This window comes from Macrotis lagotis, chromosome 7 (assembly GCF_037893015.1).
Source record: "Macrotis lagotis isolate mMagLag1 chromosome 7, bilby.v1.9.chrom.fasta, whole genome shotgun sequence".
Taxonomy (NCBI): Eukaryota; Metazoa; Chordata; class Mammalia; order Peramelemorphia; family Peramelidae; genus Macrotis; species Macrotis lagotis.
This window is the reverse complement of record NC_133664.1, coordinates 59,633,267-59,653,250: the sequence shown is the minus strand read 5'-3', so window position 1 is coordinate 59,653,250 and position 19,984 is coordinate 59,633,267. Positions and strand designations below refer to the sequence as shown.

The 19,984-nt window shown below is 34.8% G+C and overlaps 1 protein-coding gene across 10 annotated transcripts in view; it reads left to right on the top strand.

Moving 5' to 3' along the window:
* Positions 1–19,984, top strand: part of NEBL (nebulette) — a 456,697-nt gene that overhangs the window by 367,681 nt on the left and 69,032 nt on the right. For 7 of the 10 annotated variants that reach the window (XM_074192959.1, XM_074192957.1, XM_074192956.1 and 4 more), the window contains 4 exons: positions 4,173–4,280; positions 6,763–6,864; positions 16,604–16,708; positions 18,747–18,854. The exons of 2 other annotated variants lie outside the window; for them this stretch is intronic. In XM_074192959.1, the coding sequence (XP_074049060.1) occupies positions 4,173–4,280; positions 6,763–6,864; positions 16,604–16,708; positions 18,747–18,854 (423 nt within the window). The remainder of the gene's footprint in view (positions 1–4,172; positions 4,281–6,762; positions 6,865–16,603; positions 16,709–18,746; positions 18,855–19,984) is intronic. One more of the 10 variants, XM_074192961.1, reaches the window with a different exon arrangement.

Here is a 19,984-nt window from a genome sequence, read left to right as displayed (position 1 = left end):
ACACTGTGAAGTCACAGTCCTTTTTTCAATGAAATAATCTCATTCATTTGTGTACCAATACCAAATGAAGCTTATAATAATTTTTCTTATAGAAACTACTTGTTTAAAAATCACTACTAATATTCACTATTAAATGCAACTTATTAATGATAAAATATAATAATAAAAATCACCACCAATACTCATTAAATGTAGCTTATTAATCATAAAATATCATAATAAGTTTGATTGTAAATTGTGCTATTTATTTATAATTGGCACAAAATCTACATGCTGTTAATTATTTTTTATAAAAATGACTGCAGAACTGCTATTTTGTTTAAAATTAATCATTTAATTTTAATAGTAAGTTTATAGAATGCCCTGAATCATTATTATTTTTCTTTTGATTATATATTTTTCTATAATCTTTTAACTCCATCCTAAATTTCTGGGAACTGATGGCTTGTAGATAAATTTTATATTTTATTTTGTTGTTTGCTGACTCTACATTTCATTGACATGAAGTTACAGTTACGGATTTTCCATTTGTATCTTGACATGTTTTTGTATGAGCATGATAAATGCCTGTAAGTGCAGTGGCTGATATCTGGGCTGCCCTCCTTGCTGAAGGATTGTGCCTTTCTTAAGTCCTTTGAAAATCTGAACAGTGGGTGATGTCATCCGTTTGTGAAACCTAACACTCTCCGTAATGAAGGTTTTGAACCATTTGATTTAGAAGCAGTGCCTCAGACCTTTAAATTAAGACACTGGTCTGTTCCGAAGCATGACAGCCTTCCTCTAGTTAATAGGAAATTTATCCCAGTGACTTCTTCAAGCATTCTGATGTGCAGAAAACCTGCCTGGGCTGTGTATAAGTATTCTTTAGCAAACTTTTAAGATGGGGATTCTATTTTCTATACTGAATGTGTTCTATCTGTCAATGGATAGAAATCATTAAGTTGGATAAGGAACTTTATGCATAATATTTATGATTTGATTAGAGTACTCATATTGTTTGTCACTTTCTACCCGAGAGTTAGAGGTAGAAATAGGACTTTATGTGTGATATTAATGATTTGATTTAAAAGTCAGTCATATTACTTAAGCCACTTTGCACATCCATTTTCAAAATAATTGGACTAGGTTTAGAGGCTTACAGGTGTACCATCTTTCTATCTCCTTTTGCCCCCTGTGTCTCACATTATAAATTGTCTTACAGAAAATATGGGGATTAGTTAATTGAGGAACACTGTCCTAATCTAGCAAAAAGACATGTTAAACCAGTAGAAAAGGTCCTGTGGAAATGGGAACAAGATCAGTGGGTGTACACTGTTTATTTCCTTGTGTTGTTTGGGAAGAAAAATAATCCCATCTAAAGATACTATTTTCTATTTACAATGTAGTAGGGTAGGAAACAAATTTTGAGCTCAAATAATGAGTTCCAATTACATAGCAGTCAATAAACAATTATTAAGCATCTACTATATACTAAGCCCTGCGCTAGTATTGAGGGTCACAGAAGCAAAAATGGAAAAGTCCTTTCTCTTTACATTCTTAGGAGGTAGAAAACATATGCAGCATCATGTAATGAAAACATCATGAACTTGTGGTCAAGAAATTTTGACTTCAAATGTTATCTCAGTTACACTGGTGTTTGGACTAAATAGTTTTGATAGACCCTTTTGGTTCTAAATCTATGATTCTTTTTTATTAAAATTTGTATATTCAAATAAATTGATTTGGGGGCAGTGTTCTTGTATTTCAGTGAATCCTTGCTCTCATTGAAATCTTTAATGATTCCAGTCATGTTGCATTTATTTGCTCCTCATTCTGTGTGACTCTTGTCTATTTTTCCATTGGTTCATTGTGGGGAGTCTATCTAGTATGGTAGGGGCTTCATAAAGTTATCTCAACATCATAAGGATTACTAGCGTAGTACATGGGAAATCCATTGATTATGTCTTGCCCTTATCACATGACCTTTCCTTTTTCTTTTATCAGTCCTTATTTCTTGTTTCTAACATGTGGTACTCTATACAAGGCCAGCAAAATGAGCTTCTCCATTACTCCTTTATGTTAGTCACAATTTCAGCTCTTTGGAGACTGTATTGTTCCATGAGTCATTTCCATGCATTTTAGGAAGAATGAATCTTTGAGTTCATTGGCTGAGAGAATTCCCTTTTCTAATGTAGGAGGTGTTATTCTCTTCAATTTCTTGTATTAGCATCTTACCTGGTGTATGAAGAGAGTAAGTGACTTTAAAGTTAAATAGCCAATATGAGACAGAGAGAAGACTTGAACCCAGATCTTCCTGACTCAGAGGCCAGTTGTTTAAATCCTTACATCCTCCTGCCTCTTCTCTGCAATTTATCATTTTAGTTCTGAGCATTAAAAGGTTAAGTTACTTGCCCAGGTTCACAGAGTCAGAATATCAAGTGGTAGGATTTGATCTTTATTCCAAGGAGACCTCTGTGCTATTCAATGTTGCCTCTCCACAGGAAGGATATGGGTATTAAAAAACATGGGGTGTTTGTTTCACAGAGATTCTTGGAGTTTAAATTTTGTGACTTTGGGAAAGGAAATCCCATCCCTTCTCTCTTCTGACCACTTTTGGGTCCAACTTACTGTCCATTTGTAATGGCTATTCAAGATAAAAAAGCTCGTTGAGGAAGAAGATCCATAAGTAGGTTTCTGACAAAATATTAGAATTTTGTTTTATATTCTTGATTATTTTTATGAGAAGAATTAGACAAAACTCTTGAATGATGCTAAATTTTGTTGAGGATCTTGATTACACACTCAACAACAATCTCAGGTCTTAGTGATAGATTGATAGATCAAGGGCTGGCTTCAGATTTAGGATGTGAAGTGGTGTGGCAAAGATCATTAATTATTATATCATATTATTATTATTATTATTTTGGTCCAAATTTGTGATTTCATTGGTCCTGAACTCCTAGTATGGAAATTTTCTCCATTAAAATAGAATAGTGAGTGACTTCTCTGTAACATGGTGTTCAGAGAGTCCTGGGCAAACTGAGAGAGGTGGAGTAATTTGCATTTGGTCCCACAGCCAATATGTATCTTATAGGGGAGCTCAGAGGGAGAGAAACTGGATTCTCTATTGGGGTTATTGAAGGCAGCGTTTTCTTTCTGTAATACTGTGGGCTGTTCTTATGCATGACTTTTAATAAATCTTTCTTAGAGGTCTTCCTCCTATTCTTTCATCATCTTGGGGTTTCCCATGTATCAGTGGGGCAATCCATCTGTCTTGATTATTTTCTGCTATATGATCATCCCAAATCTAACCATGTGCATCCTTTGTAATGTCTTTCATGTCACTTCTTGTTTCCAAGTCATCCTGGTAATATGTTATAATGCACTGAAGTCTTTCCATTGCCCTTTGGGCTATTTATAATTCCACTTAGTATCTCCAAAATAAATAACATGGGTTAAATAGTAGAAACCTCAGCATCATATGTACAGCTGCAACAATAAATGTCCAAAGCCACAGGCAAACAATTTGTTGAGAATTTGAATGTGGAATTATTAACTGCAGCTAATTTTTTAACCCCACACTGTTGGCAGAACAACATAAATCAAGGTATAAAAGGTATATTAGAAATAATGGATGACCCCTTTAAAAACCTGCCATGCACTTCACTGTTTTTTAATATGAATTAAGGTCCACAGAGATATCTTCACAGACCTATCTATGTATATCTGGTAGCATCTAGGGGTTTAAAGAAATTGGTATTGTATCCACATCATTATAGCATATTGGTAATGCAGAAATACAAACATTCTCTGTGAAATGTCAGCCTGGTTATGCACATAGTCTTTGTTATTGATGGCTTGCTGGTTGGTTCTTGTCCTTCATTATCAGAGAAGATCAAAATGACATCACTATGTTAGAGACATGTTACGGTGTGTCTGACTGTAGCTGATCAGACCAATATGAGTGGTTAGGATGTGAGCTGTTCTGCATCTCTGAAGGTGACATTTTGTTTTGCATCTGATACAATTTTATATGAGGAAGTATTAGAGGCTCAGACTTTCAAGTTTTAGCAATTCATTTCTAAAGTTATTTTAATTGATACAAATGTATTTTGATCCTATTCTTTACCAACCTGTCATACTCTTGCAGGGTGAAGGTAAATGCTTTATTCTCATTTTCTTTTTGACCACAGGTTAAATACAGAGAAAAATTTTATAACGAAATGAAGAAACACCAATATAATCCTCTTGAAAGTACTTCTTTTAAGCAAAGTCAGTTTGCAGCTAGTCTTGCAAGTGATGTAAGTTTATTTTTTATTATCCTGAAATCTTCAGAGTGTGAGTGACTAAAAACAACTAATGAAACAACACACACAAAAAGAAAACAGTAAAAAAAAGTGTTTTGTGTTGCTACTATATTCAGCATTAGGAATCAATTGATATTTTTGTTGAAAAGACCCTGGAGTCAGGAGTACCTGGGGTCAAATCCGGTCTCAGACACTGAGACCGGATTATGTGCAGCAATTTTAAAATAACATTTTAAGAGGAGAAAACAAAAGAACAAATGTAATTTGATTCTTTGTGCATATATATGTTAAACCCACACATATATGTATATATCTATGCATCTCTATATCAGTGTATATATTTCTCTATATCTATCATTTATCGATTTATCTCTCTTCCTTCCTCCCTTCCTTCCTTCCTTCCTTCCTTCCTTCCTTCCTTCCTTCCTTCCTTCCTTCCTTCCTTCCTTCCTTCCTTCCTTCCTTCCTTCCTTCCTTTCTTTCTTTCTTTCTTTCTTTCTTTCTTTCCTTTCCTTTCCTTTCCTTTCCTTTCCTTTCCTTTCTTTCTTTCTTTCTTTCTTCCTATCATCTATCTCTCGATCCACACATTTATTTCCATTGCCTTTTTTTCTCTTTGAGTTTAGTTGATTTCTTTTCTAAACAATGTCAGAGTTCAACAACAAAGAGTTAAAATGAAAAACCAAATAGTGGTAGCTCCTTAGTAGATTAAGACAACTAAAAATATCCTAGATTAACTTTGGGACCAAAATGATTTTGCACATTTGGTAGAGTCCTACCATATCATCTGATATATTTTTTTAGAGACAGATCATGAACCTAGATTAATGATCATTTCTTGTTCCTTATCTCCTTCTGCCTCCCCTTGCCTTTTCCATTCCCATTCCCCTCTCCTCTCCTCCTTGAGTTTATTTTCTCTCTTTCCTCCCCTCCCCTTACCTTCCCAGTCTCTTTTCTTGCTCTAGACTCATAGTTTCATCTATGTAGGGAACTCTGAATGTGGAAACTTCATTCACTAGATCAATACCTAGTTTGGATCTTAAACACTTAAAGAGTTGTTTGTAGGCATGAAGGGGTTAAATGACTCACTTATTGTCATATAGCCAGGCTAGATCTGAGGCAGTCCTAGATCAGGTCTCTGACTGAGGTCAAGTTTCTAGTCACTAAATATCTGTATTATGGGAGTAAGAAAAAAGAGTCCTGCAGTCTGCATTTATAGTATTGGTTTTCAAGGCAAAAAATATGAACAAATGACTGGCACAATTGGATAAAATCTTGATGTTTACTTAAAATAATAATGCAAGTTAATGTGAAAATAAAATAAAATGAAAACAATTACATTTAGACGCAATTTTTCAGGAATGCATCCAAAAAGCTTCTAAAAAAATAGCTGGAGTACAATACAAATTTTCCATGTAATTGAACACTCTTTACTCCACTTTATAGTATACAGACTGAGTCCTCAGTCTCTTTTTTTTATAAACAAGATTTAAAAACTATTTTTATAAATAGAAAACATTTACCTCCAAAAATACATAGCTTAAGATTTTCTTTTGCTTCATATTTTTAACTATGCCACAACTGGAAAAAAGTATGCATTTTTGCTATAGTTGAACAAAAATATTATATTGAAAAAATATTTAAAATGATTGAAGAAATGTTTTGTTAAATCATTTATACCTTTAACTCAAGGCAAGTCCTTTGGGAATCAGGGAATAATAACATATGATGAACATATCTATGATGTAATTTATGTATCATATAGCTAAAAGTTGATAATCTTGTCTTCCACAGTAATCAGGAATCTTGAGTTTTCTTTTGTTGTTGTTCCTATTTCATTATCTTTTTAAAGCTCTTATTAAATTTATTTAATATCTAATGAAAATAAAAATGAGCTCTACTGAATCTAATTTATTGAGAACTTCCTAGTATACTCTAGAGTAATTGTATCCCCTAACTCCTACCTAAGCAATCAATATGAAAAGTCTTGTTAAAGGAAGAAAAATAATAAAAATACTAATTAATTAAAAAATTAATATTTTTGCAAATTTTCGTGTGAACTGAAGGTCAGTAAAAGATTGGTGTTCTCACAAATCATAAGTCAAAGACTAAAGGATTGGTCTAGGGGAATAAAGTTATACATTGTGTTTTTTTTGCTTTTGAAAAATAATGTTCCCTTGAAAAAAGTGACTCAATTAACTTTGCTGCCTTGTTTTTATGAACAATTGGAGTGCCTATCAAAACATTTTTCACATCTGAAAATGGAAATGATTGAATAATTGAATTTTTTTACTTCTTCAGAAGAGAATGAGCACCATCTAGTGGCCACTTGAAATTAATCAAACCACTTGCCCAGAGAATCATTGTGCTTTTCTTTTGAAAGAGCTTGTCTGTTTGTGTGTGTGTGTGTGTGTGTGTGTGTGTGTGTGTGTGTGTGTATGTTCTTCTGGATTACATTTTGTTTTGTATTATTTTATAGGTGCAGTACAAGAAAGATGCTCAGATGATGCATGATCCAGTTGCATATCTCCCAAGCTTATTTTTAGACCATGCTTTGAAAACCAGCAAAATGCTCAGTGATGTAAGTTGGGTTTTATTACATGGGAGATTAACAGGTCCTCCTTAATACAGATATTACTTTATTCTCTCTGCTCTTTCCCCGGTGTGTGTTTGTGTGTTTACTTTTTTCTTCACAACTGATTTGTTTTAAAATATTGTCTTGCATAAAACATCCCAAGAACATATTTTTTTGAATAACAATTCCTCTTAGACCTCCAGTGTTTACTGATAGAAAAATATTCTTTTTAAAGTATAAAGACTGTTTTTTTCAGAATGAAAATTCTCACTTTACTCACTTTCTTCTGCCTTCTAATATTTAAAAAAAAAAATTTGCAAGGCAAAAGTGCTCTATCCACTGCGCCACCTAGCTGCCCCTGCCTTCTAATTTTTTAAACTGAGCCTTACTATACTTTAGGTTTTTTTTGTTTGTTTTTTTGTATTTGCAAGGCAAATGGGGTTAAGTGGCTTGCCCAGGGTCACACATATCTGAGGCCGGATTTGAACTCAGATACTCCTGACGCCAGGGCTGGTGCTCTATCCACTGCGTCACCTAGCCACTACTTACTATACTTTGAAATGACAATCTGTATAGATACTCATTTTACTTATATTCTTGCTTGTTTGTTTGAATCCATGACAGCAAATTTGTGAAGGAATAAACCACTATATTTAGAATTTTTTTTTTTTATAAATTCCTTAACCAAAGTATTTCTGACATATCACAATCTGGACTCATCAATTTGCCTCTCGTTTTAATCATCTAGCACATTTAGGCCCTTATAAATATTTCTGGTTTTCATTTTGGCCACCATAATGTTATGGGATTCGAGGAACATCCCCCTCCATCCCCCTTTTTTCTCAAAGATAACCCTAGGACAGTGTTCTAAGGAAACTTTCAGTTGAGTTCTTTACTTAAACGCAAACATATTAATGTTTTTGTTTTACTATGAACCACATTTTTTGTTTTTTTTTTTTTTAGGTTTTTTCAAGGCAATGGGGTTAAGTGGTTTGCCCAAGGCCACACAGCTAGGTCATTACTAAGTGTCTGAGACTGGATTTGAACCCAGGTACTCCTGACTCCAGGGCTGGTGCTTTATCCACTGTGCCACCTAGCTGCCCCTCTATGAAACATATATTTTTTTGTTTTAGATTTTTTTTTTCAAGGCAATGGGGTTAAGTGGCTTGCCCAAGGTCACACGGCTAGGTAATTATTAACTGTCTGAGGCTGGATTTGAACTCAGGTACTCCTGACTCCAAGGCCGGTGCTCTATCCACTGCACCACCTAGCTGCCCCAAAACATATGTTTTAAAGAGAAAAAGAATCAGAGGAAAAAATATATTTTGGATGAAAATCCATGACACAGATGGAAATGCTTGCTTTGGATGCTATATTCTGATCATGAATTCAAAATCCCCTTCACATTGTTAATATATATGTAGATAATAATGTTATTTATAGTTGTAATAAATACAGACTCTTCTGTTATGAAGCTTTAGAACATACTGATACTAGTTTTGGTGAAGAATATTAGATTTGGAATGAAGGAAAATCAGAAGTTCACATGCTCGTTTTGTCACTACTTCGGGGAACTTAGGCAAGTCACTCAACTTCTCTGATTTTGTGGGAAAGGCCTAGCTTCTACATTGCTTCTTACTTGGTTTTTGCAATTAAGTAAGGATTATGACATTCCTTATACATGTATCCTTGGGCCATAAATGGTGCCTGGGTCATAGTAAATGGTCCAAATATAGTTGCTAATTACAAGAGCTCCTATGCACAACAATTTTCCCATCTGCAAATGAACAATTAACTTATTTTTCTGAAGTCAGCAAGGGATAATTTATTAATTTAACTGTTCTTTAGGTCTTTATTCTGAAATATCCACCTGTCATTCCCATTTTCCCAGATAAAAATATTATCCACCACAGTTGTGTGTGTCAACTATTTGACTTCTAAATTTTAGCATGAAATAAAAGGGAATTTTCTTTTCTTTAAAAAAACCCTCTTTCATTATATTTGCATCCAATAATATATTCATATTTACTGTATCCTTACTATACTACTTAAATTGGCATACTTATTTCAGGTTATTTTAGGTTCATTTATTCATTCATTTGAGGGCAGAAATCTGGGCATTTTCCCTCCTATCCTTCCTCCCTCCTTCACTCCTTCCTTCCTTCCATCCATCCTTCCCCTGTCTTCTATCAGTGTCTTTTTTTAAGTTTTATTTTTTTTGAAAGGCAATAGGGTTAAGTGACTTGCCCAAGGCCACACAGCTAGGTAATTATTAAGTGTCTGAGGCTGGATTTGAGCCCAGGTCCTCCTGACTCCAAGGCCGGTGCTCTATCCACTGCACCACCCAACCTCCCCTTCATCTTTTTATTTATGTACTTAATATTTACCACAGGACCTGGAACAAAAGTACATGCTTTTGATATCAATTCTGTATCTACTTCTGTGTTGAGGATTTTATGAACAATTGTATACATAGTTCACTGCAAATCTCTAGTCTATAGAAATACCCACAATTATTATTATTACACTGCAGGAAATGAAACATAAAGAACTGTTGACAGACCCGAAATTAGATCTTAGTTTCAACCCACTGAAACTACATTGTCATGTCATTTCCTTTAAACCCACAGATGTGGAATTCCATACTTATACATGTTATTGACTCTTTGACTCTCTTAAAAATTCCATTTGCTTATTTCCGACTCATGGTCATCCTTTAAAAAATCAATAAAATTCTTTTCATTGACCCTTCTACTTCAGTCCAGTTTTTTTCTTTGCCTTCAAATAACCATTAAACTATCTCCAGTAACTTTAGTCCATGTCAAAAATTCTTGTGACCTGAATTTTATTGCAGGATGCTATATTTCTCTTACATTAATGGTTCTGGGATAAATTCATATAAAATATATTTACTTACATTATTTTGGTCAGAAACTGGGTTTGGAAGGTTTGGAACGGTCTGGACATAAGACAGAGAGGTTGAATTTCACCTATTTAAAGAGGAACGTAATGCTACATAAACACACACGTATGCACATTTGTAGCAATCCATCATAAGCATTTAGTAAATAGTATTTAGTATGCAGGTACCAAGTACTGGGTATACAGAAACATAAGTGAGACATTCCCTGCTCTCAAGGAGCTTCCACAATAGGGACAAGTCTGACTGTCATTTGTGGCAACTACTCTTATGTCTTTAAGTCAGCTAACATTTGCAATATCAGGCTAAACCATAAATTAAATTCTTGCTCATATTTAACCTTGAAACTTTTCACCTTTTCACCTGGGGAAACATACCCTTTTGTTCCCTTGTTTTTCCAAGGGAAGACAATGATTGCTGATCTTTATTTGCTCACACATATCCATAAAGTGCAGAGTCTTTCATTTCTTTTAAAACCTAATAGTATGTAAGCAAGGTATAATCTCCTAGATAAAGAAAGGAATAGATTTGCTTGTTTGAAGTGTCAATAAAGGGTGATTTATTAGTTTGTTAATTTTTCTTTAGGGCTTTTCTCTCAGTTTTTCCAAGTTCAGATAAAAGTATTACCCAATACAATTGAGCACCTAAAGCAGTCTTAATTACTTGGTGACTTTGATAAAAAATGAACCAGAATTTTATTCTTTAAAAAATTCATTCATTGGAAGTGCAGCAGACATTTTTGTATTCTACCAAGTTCAGGATTTATGAATTAAAATTGATATTTTTTTAAATGATGAGCTTCATCTGACCTTGATATAAATCAGAGGTTCTCAAACATTTTTGTGTGACAGAGCCCTTTGGCAGTCTAGTGAAATCTCTAAACTTCATTTCTGAATGGTGTTGATTTAAAGAAAATAATTGAAGAAAATTTTAAAATTTCAGATACAGCTTTGTGAAAGTAAAGATTATTTTTTTCCCATGCAAGTTCACAAATGTCCTGAAATCTATTCATAGGTCCCTTGATGGTCTGTAGTATTGTTCATTGTCCTTTGTTGTCAGAGGACCATGACATCAGGAAGGTGATGCCATGACATGCCAGTGAATTGGAGTTAAGTGAGGGGGAGCTGCTCAAAAATCATCAACCTCACTTTCTTCTCCAGAGCCATCTGGGTCCCATGACCAGATATGGATCAGGACAACTGGAGATGGCCCTGGATGCAATGGGAGATAATTCAAGTAAAGAATTCTCATAAGTGATCCCTTTCAGTTTAACAAAGGAGAGACTTAGAATTATAGGTAGTTATATTAAATGCTCTTTTGTATTCAAATTGTATTATATTAAATTTCGTGATATTCAGCTTGAGTTTCTTGGTTTTTGTTTTCATGAGGATATTTTAAGTTTATTAAGAAAATAGTACTAAAACATTTAGTTTACTCTGGTTTGATGCAATTTTTTAATGTAGCTATGCATGACTCCCACTAGGCGGCATCAGAGACTGTTAAATATAGAGAATTTAATACAATAAAAAGTTTGATTTTTCTGAAAACCTTTAGAACTAAAGTTAATATTTATTTTTTGGAGTAAAGCTTTCATTGTATGTTGACTTTTCCAGATGTGTTAATGACAAATTCAGAATTCTACAATTTTAGGAAAAAGCAATTCATTCATTAGTTCATTCAAAAAGAAATTAAACTACTGTTATTGATCAGGTACTGTGGAAGGGACTGAGGAAACAAAAAAAAAGAAAGAAAAGAACAGATTCTGCTGCTTTCAGGGTGTTTACATTCTTGATATGATTTTTGGTGATTGGAGGCAATGATTATATATTTACACAATTATTTGATCCAACTATAATCAAACTAAAAACAGTATTTGAGGTATAGGGGACACATTAACAATTACATTATAGGATTCTTGTAGCCTCTCATATATGAGCTGAACCTGGAGAGTAACTAGAAATGGTGGAGGAGGGAAGGCATTCTAGATCTGTGCAGAAGCACAATAGTGGGAGATAGAATATGATGTTAAGAGAATGGAAAATCAGATAGTTTTGCTGCCACTCTGTAGGAAAATAATGTGAAATCAGTATAGTCGGAAAAATAGATTGGAACCAGATCACGGAAGACTTAAATATAAAACAGAGGAGTCTATTTTTTCCTCCTTCTAGGAGGAAAAAAAGAGAAGGATTTATTAAGCAAGTACTATGTGCTAAGTACTTAACAAATATTATGTCACTTGATTTTCATAATAAACTTAGAAGTTAGGTGACTTTGTTACGTTGCTTTACAAATAAGGAAATTGAGGTTTTGCCTTAGGTCACACAGTAATCATTTGATTTCTGGTTCCTCTAATGTACCACCTAACTGCCTATGGAGAGAGGCAAAAGTTATTATGTCCATTAATGGTTACATCTAAATTATGATTATTTTAATTTAAAAAATGTAACATGATAGCACCAAAGAATATTTTTGAATTCCTAATTGGGAGAACCACAGCATAGTGAATAGAGGACAGCACTTGGAGACAGAGAGCATAGTTCAAATTCTGCTCTGATAGTTTATAACTTTGCGATCTTATTCAAATCACTGAACTTGTATATGCTGTGGTCACCTCCTTAAGACTTCTCTATTCATTCTTAGATGAATTGTTTTTTCTTCTGGGGAGGGGGAGCTACTACACTGATGGTTCCATGTGCAAATAAAATGATGCATCCTTTAGTGAATTTAATGCATATGATATTAGATGAAGTAATAAGACCGAAGTAACATTTTCCACATTGGACAGAGAGAAGTTGAATATTCAGGTAGCAATATGGATTGGGTGACTTAGAATTCAGGACTAGGTTGTTTAGTATGCTATGTTGCGACAATGTTTTTATCAGTTTAAAACACTTCAAGTCCTCAAACATATGTTGTATAAATACTATATATGATATATCATGATAGTCACCAAGAATACAAATGTGAAAACAACAAACACTTCCTTATATTCTATTGGGAGATCCAACATAAAGAAGCAAGCTTCTCATAACCTGCCCCACTCCTACCTTTCTGTTCTTCTTGTACCCTGTAATCTGTGATCCGGTGATATTAGTCTTATTACTGCCCCTTTACATGCTACAGTCTAAGCATTTTCATTGTCTGTTGCCATTTCTGGAACTGTTTCCTCTCATCTCCATCTTCTACCTTCTCTGTCTTCCTGTCTTAGCTTCTGCAAGAAACATTTACTTTCCTCAATTTTATACCCTTTAATCTGAGACTCCCTCTATTTTATCCTGCTTATTTCTTTGTACATAGTTATTTATATGCTGCCTTCTGATTAGATTGTGAACATCCTGAGAGCAAGAACTGTCTTAGCTTATTTGCTTTTTTTGGTTGTGTATTTTTTTACATCCTAAGCCTAACGTAGCGCAATGTCTAACGCTTCTTGTTGCTATTGTTGAGTTGTTTCACTTGTGCCTGACTCTCCATGCTTATACATAGGCAGTGTTTAATAAGTCCCTCTGGACTTGAAGTAAATATAAAATCACTTGAGGGACCCTTGGCTAACTAGGCTTTTGCAGGTGATCCCTGAGTTGAGCCTTACAAGTGGCAAAGACGGAGTTCATTCCAGTCATTTTTCAGTCTTGTCTGACTCTTGGTAACCCCATTTCAAGTTTTCTTGGCAGAGATACTGGAGTAGTTTGCCATTCACTTCCCCCAGATCATTTTACAGATGAGGAGATTGAGATAAATAGATTTAAGTGACTTGCCCAGGGTCACATAGCTAGTTAAGTATCTGAGGCCAGATTTGAATTCAGGAAAATGAGTCTTCCTGACTGTAGACCTGGTTCTTTGTGCCTCAGTAGGATATGATTCTGTGCTAAATGTGTGGAAGCTAGAGATAGAAAGCTAAGTCCTTGAACTCAAAGGTGAGTCTGGAAAGGTAGGCTAGTGTCAGATTATGACAAGTTTAGATGCTAGACTGACAAGTTTGTAGTGCATTCTAGAAATAATAAAGAACAACTGAAGATTTTTGAGCAGTAAAATTATGTGATTACACTTCTGTTTTAGGAAGATTATTTAAGGAGATTTATAAATAGTTCTTCAATGCCTCAGTTTTCAAGAAACTGACCCTGGGCTTATCTTTGTTTACAAATCGTAATTCTCTCTTCTCTTTCAAAGTCAAATTCCTGGACCATGCTTTAGTTACATAGAGTGGGGATTTCCTTAAGGTTTTCTCTCCCAGGTTCCTCTAAATATCTATTTCTGACCTCTCCATATCCCAGGAACTAGTTCAAGAATCTCACTAGAGTATGTCTCTTGGTTTTTTTTTTTTTTTTGGTCTTTTGGCATTTCTTACCCTGAATGATTTCTCCAACAATAATGTCACTAAATGCCTACCATGTTTGTTCCATCAATGTCTATGAATCCTCTGTGCAATCTATTGTCACATTCCCATTTTTCATAGTCACTCTTTTTTCCTTCATACTCATAGCTTTCCTTCAAGATCATCACTGGGTATTTCAAAATTATTCAAACTGGCTGCTCCTAGATAACGGGCTTCCTTCACTTTGTTCTAGTCATGTACTTTTAAATTCCATTTATGTAACTAGATCAGTACCCAATTATCCTACCCTTGACTAAGAGACTTCTCTTGAGCTTTATTGAATCCATGAATTTCCTTCTTTCCTCTCGGTTTTTCCCCCTTTCCTTCCTTCAGTTGCTTTTGTACTTTTTTCTATGAATCCATTCTTGACCAATTTGGTTCAACAAACTCAACATTTATTAAGCACCTGTTGTGTGAAAAATAAGATGGATGATAGGGAAAGCATTAGAGGGAGCAATTCTTGGTGTCAAGAAGAGATCTTGGTTCAGGGTGGCTAGGTAGCATGGTGGATAGAGCACTGGCCTTGGAATCAGGAGGACCTGAGTTCAAATTTGACCTCAGACACAGCCTAGCTGTGTGATCTTAGGCAAGTCACTTAACCCCATTACCTTAAATAAATTAAAAATTAAAAAAAAGATCTTGGTTCAAGTTCTGTCTTGGGCAGATGTGGGCTCTATGATCCTGGGTAAGTGACTCAAACTCTTGACTCTCCTAGGCAACTCTATGAGACCATCACTTCTGGTGTGGTTGATGATTTGCATTGGTGGAGGGGATTTCTTCTCTGGAGGTTCCCTTAAGCAATGAAATCACAAGTTTAGGACAATCCCTACTTACCTCCATAGCTCTGTGCTATAGGAAGGTTATAAATATTAAATAAATGGGGGTGGCTAGGTGGCGCAGGGGATAGAGCACCGGCCCGGGAATCAGGAGTACCCGAGTTCAATTCCAGCCTCCGACACTTAATAATTACCTAGCTATGTAGCCTTGGGCAAGCCACTTAACCCCATTGCCTTATAAAAAATATTAAATAAAAATGGTTCCTTTCCTCTTGGAGTTTAGAATCTTATTGGGTATTATTGAACATAACCTAGCCAGGTGTAATATAATAGAATAATAATGGTTATCCTTCATTCTCAAAGAAGACCATGATATCAGAGAAGTCATGCCAAAACAAGCACACATGAATTGGATTCTGAGTAAGGGGAAGCTGTGCTAAGTCACCAGCCTCACTTTTTCCTTCAGATCCATCAGGTCCAGTGGCTAGATTGGGATTAGGAGGACTAGAGATGGCTCTGGATGTGAGGCAATTAGTGTTAAGTGACTTGCCCAAGATCACACAGCTAGTAAATGTCTGAGGCTGGATTCGAACTTTTTCGAACTGACTTCAAGGCCAGTGTTGTATCCACTGTGGCCAACTAGCTTCCTAAATAATAGTCTGAGAGAATTATGGGAGAGTTAACACATCTTTTAAAATTCACTGAAAAGAATGGAACATGGGGCAGCTAGGTGGCACAGTGGATAGAGTACTGGCCCTGGAGTCAGGAGTACCTGAGTTCAAATCTGACACTTAATAATTACCTAGCTGTGTGGCCTTGGACAAACCACTTAACCCCATTTGCCTTGTAAAAACTTAAAAAAGATAGATAGATAGAAAGAAAGAAAGAAAGAAAAAAGAATGAAACATTTTAAAGGTATGAACATTCAATTATGACTTCTTTCTATTATTACTTAATATTGCTGTAATTCTCTCTCTCTGGTGTATAATGTTTATGATAGTAGTTTATTTTAAGGATTGACTACACAGAAATGTCAAATTGCAGCCTAAAGGCCACAAACATCTGGCAAAACTGCACCCAAGTGCAGTAAAACTAGATTAAGATATAATGGGAAATGTTTAACAAAATAAATAAAAATACAATACAATATAGATAATAGAAATTTGTGTTTTCCTACATCAATATATGGCCCACAGGGATCCTTTTTTATTTAGATCTGACATCATCAGGCAATTCTTTCACATATGTAATTCTGTCTCCATGCACACATATGATTGTGTATGTATGTATGTGTGTAAATATGTCCATGGAAGGCAGGCAGGTTTGGTTTGCATTATAGATAGTTTAAATGTAGAATGTAATAAAGACTACCTCTCCTTGGCAAATGCTTTTTGTTGATGATTTATTTCAGTTTGATGTTTATTTACTATTATGATTTAATCCCTTTTATTTTAAAAATTTGTAGCATTTATGACAGTGGATAAAAGAATTGACTTTTTTTCCAAGAATACCATGGTCCAAGACAAGGCTCCAGGTATTCTCTAAGATTATTAGGTGCAGTGAAGGTGCCTCTCTAGTATGGTTAATAGTTTTCCTCAATGAGATTTTCCTATCATAGTAAAATCATTTGTTCCTTTCCCATCCCTACGTCTATAAATGCATTACACCTTCTCCATTTAGCGTGAATATAAGAAGTCTTTTGAAGAAAGCAGAGGCAGTTATCATTTTGAAATAGACACAGCTGAACACCTCCATCATAAAGGCAACACAGCGCTTCAGAGTCAGGTATGGATCTAACAGGTTGCTTTGAGGGGGACTTCACTAGAGCAGCAAATATTCCATAAAAACACAGCATAGTGCATAGTAAAGACTTGCTGATGCTGGGATGACTTTGGAAATGAAAAATATTCCTTGGAAAAACCTAAAATGGCATTTTCTAGATTCAGTTTTTGCCTGTGCTCCCTGAAAAATCTGTGGTTCATCATGGAACCTCAAGTTTGTGGGAAAAAAGATATTTAAAGACAATTACTGATTTATAATTTTGAGATGTAGTATTAACTTGGCAGGGTCAAGGGTTTATTTGAATTTTTTTCAGTTCTGCTTAGCAGAATTTGAAAAAAATACATCATCAAATTAAAACATCACTCAGTTCTCACTCAGTTTCCTTATGTGTAAAACTAAGGGTTTAGACCTGTTATCTATGATGTCTCCTCCAGTTTTTCTTATTATCCCATGTGTATTCAAGAGGAATAAATCTCCTCATGGAATGTATGTTTGTGCTTAAAACTCTTCTTCAAAACTGGGGGGGGGCAGAAAACAATGAACCTTTGTAAACATATGAGAGGAGACATTTTTCATTTCCCTCCCAGATTTTTTCTTGAATCATGCTCAAGAGAAATCCCTTTTTCAGAGTTGCTGTGGGGTTAAACAGACTCACTTCTCTTGGGGAAGGATGTCATGGGGAAGGGCATCAGTGTGGGGAAGGGAGTAAGTGTGGCTCCCAGCCTCTTTCTTGGCATGCTTCTGCAATTAACTGACTCTTTTGGATAAATCTATGAATTGTGCAACTCCTGCAGAGAAAGACTTATTTTTTTCATGAGATCTTGTGTAAACCTATCTCAATTTATATTTAAGATCATAAATTTAGTGGGTAAAGATAGAGTATTATTGAGAGCATTATATGATCTCTATGACATATTCTCTTTCCTTTCTCCCCTTCCCCCGGGAGATATCAGGGTAGAGAATTAGGCTCATGTTTTTTCCTTGCTATGTGATTTACTAATGTACTATTTACTAAAGTTCAGTGTGACCTAAGGATTATGTTCATTCATGTAATTTATGTTGGCAATGGGCTATTTTGTATATGTCATAATATAAAATTGTTTCTCATGTCAAATCTTAAGAAAATCCAGCCAATATGATAAATTAATTCTTCCCTTGATACACTGTCTGGTATATAATTTCCTGAAAATGACATATCAGTTTCTCTTGGGCTTAGGGGAGGGGATAAAAAAAAACAGTTTTATTTTTGCCCAAATAAAAGACCTAAAGGGAACTTCTTATTTTTCATTTCCCAAACCATCCCAACATCGGCAATTCTTTACTATGCTCTATTTTAAAAAGATGATTCATTTTCAGTGTATGTAATTCACTGCTCACCCACTGTATTAACATTTTTGAAGCCTTTCTATTACTTCTGTTAGAGGGACAATATAGTGAAATAGAGGGAACGTTGTGCCATGAGACAGCATCTGAGTATAAGTTCCCTATTTCAACCTCTCTCCTCACTCCCCTCCTGCTGTGGGTTCCTGAGCAAATCATCTAAAGGTCTATGAGCTTCAGTTATTTCATTCACAAAACAAGGATGCAACTATTTGACCTTCTTGAAACCAGGAATCTAGATTAAACAGGCAATGTTTATAGAGTCCTATGATCGTAAGAGCCCTACGATCTATAATTTTATGCTTAATCTTTCAGATCTCTTTCTAATCTATGAATCTAAGAATGAGGGCAAGTATGTAATAGTTTTAAAGATGTATTATGACCTAAATTAATTTATCCTATTCCCATACAATTTTTTTCTATATTGAAATTTTCTTGTTTTTATTAGTATTTTATTTTTACCTTGTCACCTGTAAAGACAATTTTACCATTCATTAAAATAAAAAAACTTAAGTCCAGGTTTCTCCCTCCTTCTTCAAGATGGTAAGCCATTTGAAATAGATTATATATGTGCAATATAACCATATAACTTATGGACAGTCCTTTTTAAAAGAAAGATGTTGCCTTATAAGTTTGTAATGAAAACTTTTTTAAAATCTAGGTTAAATATAAAGAAGAGTATGAAAAAGCTAAAGGCAAATCGATGCTTGAATTTGTGGATACTCCAACTTACCAGGCTTCCAAGGAGGCTCAAAAAATGCAAAGTGAGGTTGGTAATTTTTCTTTTTGTTTGTTTGATTGGGTGAGAATTCCTTAGGTTTCTCATTGAATGTGACGTCCAGATGTCCTTGCATGCTAAAAAGACTTCCACTCCACATCTAAAAATGGACAACATGCTGGTCATATGAGGACCAGCTAAAGCAAGTTCAGGTAGGTCAGGGAAATGAATTTTTCAGCCATTAGCAATTCTCAAAATCTATCTACCAAGTTGTATAGAGATTTCTTTCTCCACAAGGGAAAGATGAAATCACAGCTCATTGAGATACATAAATATTAAGGAAGGACTATTAATGCAATTACAGGTTGCATGGGATGAGTTAGGAAGATCAGCATGTGAGTTCCACCTCTAGCACTAACCCTTTGGGTATCCCCAGCTACTTCTATAAAATTCTAAGTTGCAATATAAGTAATGTTGAGGTTTGGTAGAGGAAATTTCCTCACCTGGAGTTCTCAAGTCCAGAGGTTCTCAGAGTTTGATCTTGGGACCATTGGAATTCTTTCAGATGCTGCATGAGATTAACACTATTTTCGTAATACTTTGAAAACCTTTTAATTTCTAATTCATTGCTGTTGAATAGATGTAACGCATATAAACAAAAACCTCTTTGGGGATTCTATAAAAAAGTTTGAGAATCACAGTTGTAGACCAATGAAATCAAGGTCTAGTCCAAAAAGAAATAAACAAAACTCTCTAAAAATGACCACAAAATAAAAGCAAATATAGAAAGCCTACTGGTTACTTTATTTCTTTGCCCAATGACAATACTGATCAATTTTTTTGCTTAACATGACTTTTTGATTTAAACTTAATCAAAAAATCAACAAATTGTCAACAAGGACATATAGTCAAGCAGAGGTCTTAATTCTGTTGTGAAAATGACTGTAATTAAATTATTATTTGAATCATTTTTATATAATAATTGTAGTGTGGTGGGTGGATTGAGGTCTATCTTAGATTCCAGAAGGCCTCAGTTCATTCAGACCTCCAGCACAAGTTCAACTACCAGTATGTATGTACCATGGGCAAGACATTTAACCTGTGAAGTTCCTTAAATAACCTTCTATAAGTTTGTAATGTCTATCTATTTCTGCAGAAGGAGTTTTCACACTAGAAGTTCC